Below are 13,064 nucleotides of genomic sequence, written 5' to 3'. Positions count from 1 at the left end.
GCAAGTGTGTAGGTAGTCTATAAGGTGTTCTATTGAACAGCCACAAACATGGCAAACAGTAATATTGGCTTGATGGGAACGGAGGGCCTCTTCCACAGCCACTATTCTATTTCACAGGGGTTGAAAGCCCAGCTGCCTCATTTATAAAACTGTGAGGAGGATTCACGTCAAAAGGTGGCTTATGGACCAAACACTGAATGTGCTTATGCACAAAAATATTCTGATTTATAACACAGTGCCCACGCACGTTCCACCCCGGTTTCACTTTATAAATCACAATCAACTCGAAATTTGGCGCACGTGAACACCCATAGTTGCCTATAGATAGTCAGTGAAAGGTCCCTAATTAATATTCATCCATACTGACTGCATGACAACAATGACCGCACATCCTCACAGAAAGGCTAAAAAAAAGAAAGTTCTTGTAGGGGAGGTTGAAGCAATGAAAAAATATATTGTTTGGTGGACACAGTGTGAGCATTGCAAATGCCAAAAATTAGTTAGAGTGGCAGCATGTGGCGGACGCTGTGAATGCTGCTGGCTCAGAAGGTCGGACCCCCTCAGAAATAAAAAAAAAGAAGTGGTCCGACAAAAATGGAGGCCAAGATGGCCTTACACAGACAAAGTGTTTGTGCCACCGGCGGGGAAAAGGGGATACCGGAGCTCAACCCCCTTGACTTGCCGGTATTATAGGGGAATCCCTCCTGAGTGCAGTAGTGACGGAGGTGGACACGGACATGCAAGACGCACCGGATGATCCAGGTATGTAATTAGTATTCCCTCGTTTGAAAAGAGTAAACCAAATGCATTCAAGTTGTGTTTAAACATTTATTTACACAAACAATTGTGACATTTTCTATTGTTTTTAGTCGCTGCGTGTTCTAGCGGGGTCGGTGGTGCTGCAGCTGAGCAGGAGCTGAGTGCACCCTGCCCCGGCGTCTCCACCGCACCTCGTGCGTCACAACCCTCCGGCGGCCGTGTCCTCACAGATGCAGTCCTGCAAACGCAAAGAGACACCAACGACGCTATTAACCGAGGTTGCCAAGGATTTGAAGTGGGACAGGCACGGCTTGGTTTCTGCAGGTGCTTCTCTGTAAAGCTGGGCCCACTACAGCACAGAGATCCAAGAGAACAGCTCTTGGAAATCGGAACCGGCTCATAAGCCCTCCTCATCATTGGCCAGTAAATCTTGCAGGTCTCTAAAATTGGCTCTCTCTGAATTCTTCCATTCGCCACATCTTCCAACAGCAGCCATTGTGCGTCAATACGCATTGTAATTGCATGCCTTTTTTATACCCACCCATTTGATTGTCAAAGATACCCAATTGCGTAACACCTTCAGGTGTGGTAATTACCCCGGTTGTAACTGACAATGACTGGGCCAGAATTACATTGACAGTTCTGCGCAACAAACATGTATGAAATTTGTGAAACTGTGTACTCTTATCTGCCCGACAAAGGCATCGAAAACGGCGTCAGTTTAAACGTAAGTTGCCCTACTGTTCACCTTATGTTTTATTAGAATAAATGTCATAACATGCACATTCTCTCATCAAGTTTGTTTTTTATAAATCCCAACGTTTGCTTAGAAAGTGGCATACGCCTTCTTTTGTGCCTACGCAACGTTTATAAATGAGGCCCCAGGTCTATCACTTGTGAATTTCTCCATGTGAAAATGTAGCCTTTGTATATCAGATTGCCACAGTTTATATTCAACAAAATTAATGAATACATTGGATTCATAAACCCAATACCCAGTACAAACAGTCATATCGGAGGATTGTGAGGGTTTGAAATGGCTTAAATCATATACATGCTTTTCCCATGACTGACCACATTAATGTGTGTGTCCTTGTAGGAGAGACTTAATTGGCAACAGACACTGAGATTTGGCAACGAAATGAATGTTTACTTTGCATGTGATTCTATTTCAGTATATGCCCCTTTTTCTCAAAGGAGAGAATCCTTTCCATATAGACAAATAATAAACCAAAACCATGCCCTAAAATTCCATTTGTTTGGTGAAATGACTGCTAATTAACAGTATACATTTCCCACTACAGTTGTGAAACGTAGCAACCAAAACGTTTTAAAGCACTGAAAATCGTACAAAAATCCAGCATTCAATATTACAAACTAACAAAATGATCACCCTCAGCGAGATCATATTTGTCATGGCATCCAACTCCTGTGTCCTTTGTGGCACCCAACTCCTGTGTTTGAACAAACCCACAGTTTGGAATGTTTTCCTCTCCTGACAGGGAGATCAGAGGATGGCCATTTTCATTTCTCCAAGCTGTATAACATCATCCTAGAATGAGATGTGTGATGTGATTTTGTACTGCATAAACATTCCACTGTTTCTCTCACAAAGACAGCAGGAGCACTTCACTCTGTGTATCTCCTGAGGGAGCCATCTTGAGATAATGCAGAGGCCAAAAGTCAATAGCCTAGTGGTGATGGTGGGCTAGCAGTAGTTGCATAGCCTGGCCCCAGATCTCTATGTGCTGTCTTGTCATCGGAGAAGAGTCCGAAGAGCACAGAGATCTGGCTAGAAGTTGTAGGAATGGTGTGTCAATGTGTCTCCTGATAAACCAACAAATAGTCCCCTTCATACACAAATCCAATAACATGCTATTTTTGCTTCTAGGATTTTCTTTGTCTTAAGTCCACTTTCTCAGTCAGATAGCATCTGTAATTGACTGATACATCATAGAGATATGAAACGCAAGCAACAACTCTAAAAAAAACAATCTGACCTAGATAGCATGGTGTCGATCGATAATAACAACGACCACAACAAATTACATTCTGCGTGAAATTAGATTAGAACTCTAGCGGCAGCAGATCCGCAGACGCAAAACCACGGTTGATTTCCCCAAGGAGAATTATGTGAGCGGGGAAAAATGCGAACCAGCTATTTCTGCTGGTGTGCCATGCAGACGCACTGTCTTCTTTCTCCGGGCAACTTCAACATTTGATTGAAGTCCGGCCAGGGAACAAGAATTGTCGGATGACATTCACCGAGACTTCTTCTCCGAGCTAAAAACAGAGCTGCGATTCAGCACTGCGTGAAAAAGCGAAGTGGGCAAAGGGGATGGCAGGTTGAACCAATCCAGACGCTACTACACACACTCTGGGAAACATTCCCGGAGATGTCTCTGTCAAGGTCGTCACCCTCCCGACGCATCTTTAAAAACTGTGTGTGTGCGTGTGTGTGTGTGTGTGTGCATGCGTGCCTGTGTGTGCGTGCGTGTGCGCACGTGCAGAGTGTAAGGTGGGGTAGCTTTTAGGCAAGATGGCATTGAAATCAAAACCCTTTCCTAAAAGATAACAGTGTGATCCCTCACAATGTGTTATCAATCAACTGGACTGAAGACAGACCTTGCAATGACGATACTGAGGAGACACACTCAGCACACGTCCAGTACAGTAATATCTACCTAAACTTCTTTGAACACATGCATCCAGTTAGGCCTGCAGTCTGCGGTCTTTGAACAGGTACGGGAAGTTAGGCCTGCAGTCTGCAGTCTTTGAACAGGTACGGGAAGTTAGGCCTGCAGTCTGCGGTCTTTGAACAGGTACGGGAAGTTAGGCCTGCAGTCTGCAGTCTTTGAACAGGTATGGGAAGTTAGGCCTGCAGTCTGCGGTCTTTGAACAGGTATGGGAAGTTAGGCCTGCAGTCTGCAGTCTTTGAACAGGTACGGGCAGTTATCAATGGTCTTTGAACACATGGTCTCGATTGTTTTGACTGGAGATCTTCTCTCGGTAACTTGACTGAAGAATGTACCTCTGGGTGTCTGTCTCTGTCAGCTAGACTAGAACACGTGCATTATACAGTGGAAACTGTCCATAGCAGCACTGAGCATCAACCAACCTGTAGCTCAGAGGAGTTTTCCTTATTCAATCTTACACTAACAGTGATTGCACAAACTTAACCGCACCCCTAACCTTAAACAATTGGGATTACATGTCTAAACTTAACCTGTCACATTTCCCGCTTAAATAAACCATTCACATTTATTTCTGCCCTCGAGGCAGAGCTGCCATCAGAACAAGATTGAATATGGACAACTGCAACCTGCCATCCTGTATATCAGAATACTCTGTTATCCTACTGTGACCTTATAGCAGTGGGAAGAAACCATTGGGTAACTGCAGCTAAATGGACCAATAGGTTGCCAGTATAAATCACAAGTAAGGAGGGAAGGGGTAACGACGGGGTGCCAGTTTGTGAATATCTCTTTGAGATAACATCTAGTAACTAAATGAATACATACTTACACTAAATGAATATGATGTGGACATATCAGTGAAATGCACATGCTCCAACCAGAACTATGTGAAGAGTTTCATACCAAAATGCTACATGGCAATTTTTCTGAGATGTTGGTAAATAAGGTTTTACGGGCACTGGGATTCTCTGCCTCAAACCCTATTACAGGGGCTGAGTCACTGGCTTATTGGTGCCCTTCCATGCCGTCAGTAGGAGGGGTGCATCACTTGAGTGGGTTGAGTCACTGATGTGATCTTCCTGTCCGGGTTGGCGGAGATCTCAGTGTGCTATACTCGGCCTTGTCTCAGGATGGTAAGTTGGTGGTTGAATATTTCCTCTAGTGGTGTGGGGGCTGTGCTTTGGCAAAGTGGGTGGGGTTATATCCTGCCTGTTTGGCCCTGTACGGGGGTATCATCGGACGGGGTCACAGTGTCTCCCGACCCCTCCTGTCTCAGCCTCCAGTATTTATGCTGCAATAGTTTATGTGTCGGGGGCTAGGGTCAGTCTGTTATATCTAACATTGAGTGGCTGCTGCCAACATACTGACTCAAATCTCTAGCCACTTTAACAATTAAAAATTGGAAATGTATCACTAGTCACTTTAAACAATGCCACTTTATATAATGTTTACATACCCTACATTACTCATCTCATATGTATATACTGTACTCTATACCATCTACTTCATCTTGCCTATGCCTTTCGGCCATCGCTCATTCATATGTACATATTCTTATTCATTCCTTTACACTTGTGTGTATAAGGTAGTTGTTGTGAAATTGTTAGATTACTGGTTAGATATTACTGCATGGTCGGAACTAGAGGCACAAGCATTTCGCTACACTCGCATTAACATCTCCTAAACATGTGTATGTGACCAATACAATTTGATTTGAGAATTTCTTCTGTCTTATCTGGTTTCCTGTGTGAATTTAAGTATTCGCTCTCTCTCTCTCTCTATGAGGACCTGAGTCCTAGGACCGTGTCTCAAGACTACCTGACCTGATGACTCCTTGCAGTCCCCAGTCCACCTGGTCGTGCTGCTGCTGCAGTTTTAACTGTTCCGCCTGCGGCTATGGAACCCTGACCTGTTCACCGGACATGCTACCTTGTCCCAGACCTGCTGTTTTCAACTCTCTAGAGGCAGCAGGAGCGGTATAGATACTCTGAATGATCGGCTATGAAAAGCCAACTGACATTTACTCCTGAGGTGCTAACCTGTTGCACCCTCTACAACCACTGTGATTATTATTATTATTTGACCCTGCTGGTCATCTATGACCATTTGAACATTTTGGCCATGTTCTGTTATAATCTCCACCCGGCACAGCCAGAAGAGGACAGGCCACCCCACATAGCCTGGTTCCTCTCTAGGTTTCTTCCTAGGTTCCGGCCTTTCTAGGGAGTTTTTCCTAGCCACCGTGCTTCTACACCTGCATTGCTTGCTGTTCTGGGTTTTAGGCTGGGTTTCTGTACAGCACTTTGTGACATCAGCTGATGTAAGAAGGGTTTTATAAATACATTTGATTGAATTTGATTGATATTGTTTTAAGAAATTATAAAAGAGATTGGAGTGTTTTTTTTTCATGGCATGGGGTTGTTCATTGACAGACATGTACAGTATTTGGTTTCATTTCAGAGGGAGAAATAATCATATTTTTTTCAAAATGCTACATATCCTCATCACTCTCAGATAAATAAGTAGTGTTGCTAAGTTTTACACAGTCAAATGTAACACATAAGACAAAAGAAATTGACATCCATATTTAAAATATACATCATTTTTGTTGTATATGCATCATTAAATACAGTAATATGAGATGTTCTATTTAAAACATTTACACTTGACATTTTAGTCATTTAGCAGATGCTCTTATCCAGAGCGACGTTACGTTAAGGACATCCATCTTAAGATAGCTAGGTGAGACGACCGCATATCACAGTCAAATATACAGGATACGAACATTCCATTCCAGCTAAACAATGGATATATAGCGTTTTGCCAAAAATAAAACCATTTCCTATACACATCTACAATCTATGAATTGAACATTTGAGAACAGTAATATATTACACACACAGGTGAAGGCACCCATTAGCAATCATTTCTGATGAAAAACACAAATGTGAAAAATAGGTGGATAAAGCATATTGGAAATAAACTCTTCTTATGCTATACTCTACAGAATGTGCATTAAATGAAGTAATATAGGCCTGGATGAGTCTCAGGGCTACTTAGCGACAACGGAACTTAAAAAGTAAACATGCAGTATGTCCAGTAATGGACCTTTCTTGTTATAGCCTGACTGAAGCTCCAAGCGGGTGTCTTTAGTCGATGGACTCAATAAGATAAACTAAGACACCCTAGCTACTGCTTTTCTCCTTCTCTTCCCTCTTTTTCTTCTTTCCACTCGGTCACTCTTAAACCATTAATACTAGTGATGTCTAAAAATAGTTCCTGAATGTAAACCTAGTTCCTCACAAAAGTCAACACACTGGTTTCACTTCCTGTTCGTGGATCACATCGGAAGATAAGAATTACTTTACTCTGAATCTCTTAGCTGAGGGGTTGGTCGAAATGTTCCATTCGGTATCTTGTGATTTCATTAGGCCTCTCTGACACAGAATCCATGCAGAATCAACACCCACTAATCAACACCCAACACCCACGAAGAGAATCCAAAGATAGACTGTCAAATGGCAATTTATGACAAGATAAGCAAGCTACAAAACTAAATATGATATGACAATAACATGTTGGAAAAAACAGAAAACACGACAACATGAATCCACTAGTTGTCTGTAAGAATAGACTAGTGGGATACCACTACCGTATCTGAATAATGTGGAGATGAAGAAGCAACCCTGCTTTATCTCAATTATACATAATGTATGCAGTGGTAGGATTCCAAAAACAGAGTTACGACCTTGTTAGTGTATAATATGATAGGACTTTGGAGTGATCCAAAAACCATAAATCCCAAACCACCTTTGCCACTTTCAGTTTGCAATTAATGTTCCCTGTACTCTCAATAGGTGCCCTTTTGGTTTTAGGCTGGGATTCTGTATAAGCACTTTGTGACATCTGCTGATGTAAAAAGGGTTTGATAAATTCATTTGATTGATTTATTGATTGATTGGTTTAATTCGGGATGGGAAATTAGACACCCAGGGAGGCAACACCCAATTACACCCAGGTAGACGATTGATTGTAGACTTCAAAGGAGTCTTCTAGAGATCTTAGATAGCAAATCAAACAAACTTTTCCACACACTAACTGAATCAGAGAACCACAATACTTTATATGTTACATCATATGCTGTTGATGTCAACTAGTTTAGAACCTCTGGTAATGATGAACTATCTGTCCTTTCCGTTGCCATATACCTGACAAACCCAGTAAACCTGAAATGCTGGTTTTGAGAGGGAGTATTTTAAACAACTTGGCACCGTCATAAGATACCACCTTTCCGACAGATTTCTGCCCTGCTAGAGCTGCCCCGGTGCACTGTAAGTTGCTGTTAATGTGAAGTGGAAATGTCTCGGAGAAACTACGGCTCAGCCGCGAAGTGGTATGTCACACAAGCAGAACGGGACCACCAAGTGCTGATCGCCACCATTGGACTCAGGAGCAGCGGAAACGCATTCTCTGGAGTGGTGAATCACGCTTCACCATCTGGAAGTCCGACGGACAAACCTAGGTTTGGCGGATGCCAGGAGAAAGATGCCTGCCCAATTGCATTGTGCCAAGTGTAAAGTTTGTTGGAGGAAGAATAATGGTCTTGGGTTAGGTCCCTTAGTTCCAGTGAGGGGAAATATTAACGCTACAGCATACAATGAAAGGGCCTTCCAGTTTGGGGAAGGCCCTTACCTTTTCCAGCATGAAAATTCCCCCATGCAAAAAGCGAAATCCATACAGAAATGATTTGTCTAGATCGGTGTGGAAGAACTTGAATGGCCTGCAAAGAGCCCTGACCTCAACCCCATCAAACACCTTTGGGATTAATTGGAACGCCAAATGCGAGCCAGGCCTAATCGCCCAAAATCAGTTCCCGACCTCACTAATGCTCTTATGGCTGAATGGAAGCAGGTCCCCGCAGCAATGTTCCAACATCTAGTGGAAAGCCGTTCCCAGAAGAGTGGAGGCTGTTATAGCAGCAAAGCGGTGACCAACTCCATATTAACGCCCATGATTTGGAATAAGATGTTTGACGGGCAGGTGTCCACTTACTTGTGTAGTGTAGCTCGAAGGGATAATACCAGTCTCAGGTAAGACACTACCTCTACTCCTGCATCCTAGAGCATCGAAGTCACCATAGTTTAACTGTCAGCACAAAAAGGAATCATTTCTGTTGCCTCTGTTTAATGGATTTAAATATATATTTCATACAATTACATTATATTCAATCACATTCAGGCTTGTTGGAAATTCCCACCATTCACATTGACTGAGTTTCCTGAATCATAGGTCTATGTCACATTCATTGCCCTGTTTGGGGAACAACAACATAATGGGGAGGGGATAAAATCGTGAGATAGCTCTTTTTTTTTCATGTGTCTGTCTTTGACCCCGTGACAGTTCAGTTCACACTCTTGAGAACCAACTCAGTGCCATCAAAACTCGTCGTCACGTGCTGCCAAAGCAACGCTACATGAGCTTAATTCCAGGGTCATTAACGCTAATCGGGATCCTTGGGACGTCCCAACAGTAACCCTAACCTTAACCCCTACATTTACCCTAGAGCTCTCCAACCCTGTTCCTGGAGCGCTATCGTCCTGTAGGTTTTCGCTCCAAAACCAGTTGTAACTGATTCAGCTTATCAACCAGCTAATTATTAGAATCAGGTGCGATATATTAGGGTTGAGGTGAAAACCTACAGGATGGTAGCGCTCCAGGAAGAGGGTTGGAGAGCCCTGATTTACCCTAACCTTAACCATAACCGCAGGAGTTTGGTGGAACCTTAATTGGGGAGGGTGGGCTGATTGTAATGGCTGGAGCAGAAACGGTGGAATGGTATAAAATACATCAAACACATGGTTTCCATGTATTTGATGCCATTCCATTAACTCCTTTCCAGCCATTATAATGAGCCGTTCTCCCTTACCTAACCCTAACTTTAGCCCTTACTTTAACCATTTTAAATTTAAACTTCATGTATGAGCGTCCCAAGGATACCGGATAGCAAGGGAGTCCACAAGGGATGGGGGGAAAAACATCATTATACCTTTCAACTAGACTGGAGCATGTGGACAGCATGTGGACAGCTGCCAAATATGCGGCCAATGAAGCCGCTGCTAAAAATAAGTCCCAAGTATGTTTTTGTAAGGATTTCATTATGGGTCTGACTGCTGCACACACTCTGCAGACCCTGCTACATGCACGCTTCATTTGGAAGGCCTAATATTGCAGGTACTCTCTCCTTTATTAACTGTAAAAAAGATTAAACGAACAATCTCTAATTATTAAAAGACAAGAAATGGAAATAAAAACACATTAAAACTCGGGACCGTTATACAGTGCCTTCAGAAAGTCTTCCAACCCCTTAAATTGTTACACATTTTGTTGTGGTACAGCCTGAATTCAAAACGGATTCAATCTTCTTCTTTTTCTACCCAACTACACACAATAACACCATGATGGCAAAGTGAAAACATGTCTTTAGACATTTTTGCACATTAATTGAAAATGAAATACAGAAATATCTAATTTACATAATTATTCACACCCCTGAGTCAATGCATGTTAGAATCACCTTTGGCAGCGATTACAGCTGTGCTTTTTTTTTCCTGGGTAAGTCTAAGAGCTTTGCCCACCTGGGTTGTATTATATTTGCACATGTATAATTTGTTTTAATTCTTCAAGCTCTATCAAGTTGATTGTTGATCATTGCTAGACAGCCATTTATAAGTCTTGCGGAGATTTTTAAGTCGATTTATGTCAAAACTGTAACTAGGCCACTTAGGAACATTCAAGGTCGCCTTGGTAAGCAACTCCAGTGTATGTTTGGCCTTGTGTTTTAGGTTATTGTCCTGGTGAAAGGAAGATGTATCTCCCAGTGTCTATTCCGTTTATTTTTATCCTAAAAAACTCCCTAGTCCTTGCCGAAAATTTGAAGTGGTACTCTTTGCCCCAAACATACACATTGCATTGCAGTTTTATTTTAGTGCCTTATTGCAATCAGGATACAGGTTTTGGAATATTTGTATTCTGTATTTGTATTTTGTATTTATTAGGGATCCCCATTAGCTGCTGCTCTTCCTGGGGTCCAAACACACCAATGCACGCACCCACATTACATATCAAACAAAATATAAAACAGTGAACTATGTTTGTACTGAATGAGCTAAAGATAAAACAGTACATCATATAACATCCCTACACCACCACATATCCAGAACACAAAACGTTTAATAATACCACTATACAATATCACAATGTGTGCGTATGCATGTGTGTGTACCTTGCCATAACAAAGGTATTGAATACTTATTGACTCAAGACATTTCAGCTTTTCATTTTTAATTAATTGTAAACATTTCTAAAAGCCTAATTCGCGATATTTTGTGTAGGTCAGTGACACCAAATCTAAATGTAATCTATTTTAAATACAGTCTGTAACAACTACATGCGGGGAAAAGTCAAGGGGTGTAAATACTTTATGAAGGCACTGTAAATCTTCAAAAACAAAAGTAGGTTGTCATTTCATTATATCATTCCTCTGAAATACCATGAAGACTTTTTTTTTTTTTTACTGCGTGGAGTGCACGCGTCGTCATATTTACCTCCGACTTCCAAACGATATAGGCGTGAGAACTGGACTGTTGCTGCTTCTTCTGAAGCCATCTCCGCGGTGAGAATAATGTGTTCGTGCTCCCAGTTGGAGTGACGCTGGGGCTCCTCACCAGAAACGGTAAATCCCACGCGGTATTCCGCTTTGTGCCCCTCACAGTCACGTCATAGTCAAAGGGAAAGTTTGATGTCGGGGAGATGTCCAAGGGTGTGGAGGGACCAGATAAAGACGAAAGGGGTTGTTTCACCCTAAGATTTCTGGAACGGGGATCTGATTTCAACGCAACCGGGTGCTCAGAGGAGCTTGGCGAGGATGAAAACGCACCTGCATCCTCAACGCGCAAACCCGGTAAACCCAAGCGGTCCCCACGGGTTCCATCTGTCTCTGTGCCACATTTCCTTATAATATCAGGGTCCAGGCTCCGAGTTTGTCGCAACTTCCTTTTGGAGATGGCTTTGGAGGCTGGAGTGGAGCAGGAGAAGACGTTCAATATTCCTTGTCCAGATGACATCTCTATCTCCCCTCTGCACAAACGCAGCAGCGTTTAAAAAAACAATTTCTCAGAAGTTTAGTTCGAGCGCCATAAAGAACCAAACCACGAGATAAGTCCCATCAATATACTCTGACAGTGAACCCTTGGTCCACGTGTATTTATGATGTCATCGCCAGAATGCCTTTGCTTCAGATAAAGCGAGAGACAGACAGCGCGCAAATGTATCCAATTCTCTGTGCGGTGTTATTATGCATGCAGCTCAGCTCATTCCCAAACTGTAGTCAGAGCGGACGGCAGGATGAGAGAAGTTTCGCAACTGATGACCCTCGCCGCCGCTCCTCTAATCCGTCCAATGCGCTCCTGTGGCCGTTAAGACAGCGCTCTCATGTTGCTCCAATGAGCAAAACCAGTGCATACAAGTGTCTTCCCCGGGTCTTTATCTGCATCTTTCAAGTTTGTACCATACATTAATTGTATAGCCTACATATCTGACATATGTGATGCATAGGCCTATAGCTGCATAGCCTAACTTTCACTTTGTTGAAATAAAGCACAACTAAAGCTGGCCGATTGAGGACAAGGCATAAAGATTAATCATCGACCTAAAGCCATAATCCATAAATGAGGATTAATCCTATAGTCTAGCCTATTTTACTACTATTCACATTTTTTGCATTACATTGGGGCACACTTGTGTCTTACTCGCTCAAAATAAATATCATGGTCTGATTATCTTGCTCTCTGCATTTTCGCACCACAAGTTTCTCAGAAGCCGCGAGAAAGACTGTCAGGCACCACAATGTTGCTATATATGGGTTAGCTGCTGTGCAGCACGTTTGGCCAGAAGGAGCTCAGATTTTGGCGCTTTCCTCCAACCCAACTCTATTAGTGTTTCCATTGTAATGGACATTTCGATGGTGTCTTTTGAGAATCTCAGGGTTATAGGGTCATGGCTTCCTCTTTCTATAATTATCTCTGCTTTCTCTCTCTCTCTCTCTCTCTCTCTCTCTCTCTCTCTCTCTCTCTCAATTCAATTCAATTCAATTCAAGGGGCTTCATTGGCATGAGAAAGATATGATATCATTGCCAAAGCAAGTGAAATAGATAATAAACAAAAGTGAAATTAACAATCAAAATTAACAGTAAACATTACACTCACAGAAGTTCCAAAATAATAAAGACATTTCAAATGTCATATTTTGTCTATATAGTGTTGTAGCAATGTGCAAACAGTTAAAGTACAAAAGGGAGGAGCCCCAGCGTTTTCAAATTCTTTGTGGATCTCTCTCTCTCTCTTTATCTCATCCGTTCCCCCCGTCTGTTTTTAGGCTGGTCAAATCTGACTGAGCTGTTATCAGTGTCATGCAGTGTAGCTTCATAAGCAGCTTTATCAGGGCAACCCCCTCCTCCAGTCTCCCATGATGCAGCATTTTCCCCATACCTTCACACACACATTCACGCAGGTACACACGCATGCACACATACACATGAATGAAGGTACGCA

At 42.5% G+C, this 13,064-nt stretch overlaps 1 protein-coding gene across 2 annotated transcripts in view; it reads right to left on the bottom strand.

Moving 5' to 3' along the window:
• The window catches only part of LOC110495817 (rho GTPase-activating protein 6), an 81,076-nt gene extending 69,077 nt beyond the window's left edge, over positions 1–11,999 (bottom strand). The window contains exon 1 of one of the 2 annotated variants that reach the window (XM_021571270.2): positions 11,060–11,999. In XM_021571270.2, coding sequence (XP_021426945.2) covers positions 11,060–11,578 — 519 coding nt within the window. In that variant the 5' untranslated portion in view covers positions 11,579–11,999. The remainder of the gene's footprint in view (positions 1–11,059) is intronic. The other variant, XM_021571269.2, reaches the window with a different exon arrangement.
• Between the last annotated feature and the right edge of the window lie 1,065 nt (positions 12,000–13,064).

This window comes from Oncorhynchus mykiss, chromosome 18 (assembly GCF_013265735.2).
Source record: "Oncorhynchus mykiss isolate Arlee chromosome 18, USDA_OmykA_1.1, whole genome shotgun sequence".
Classification (NCBI taxonomy): domain Eukaryota; kingdom Metazoa; phylum Chordata; class Actinopteri; order Salmoniformes; family Salmonidae; genus Oncorhynchus; species Oncorhynchus mykiss.
Note: the sequence above shows the minus strand (reverse complement) of the source record. Positions and strands in the feature narration are given on the sequence as shown.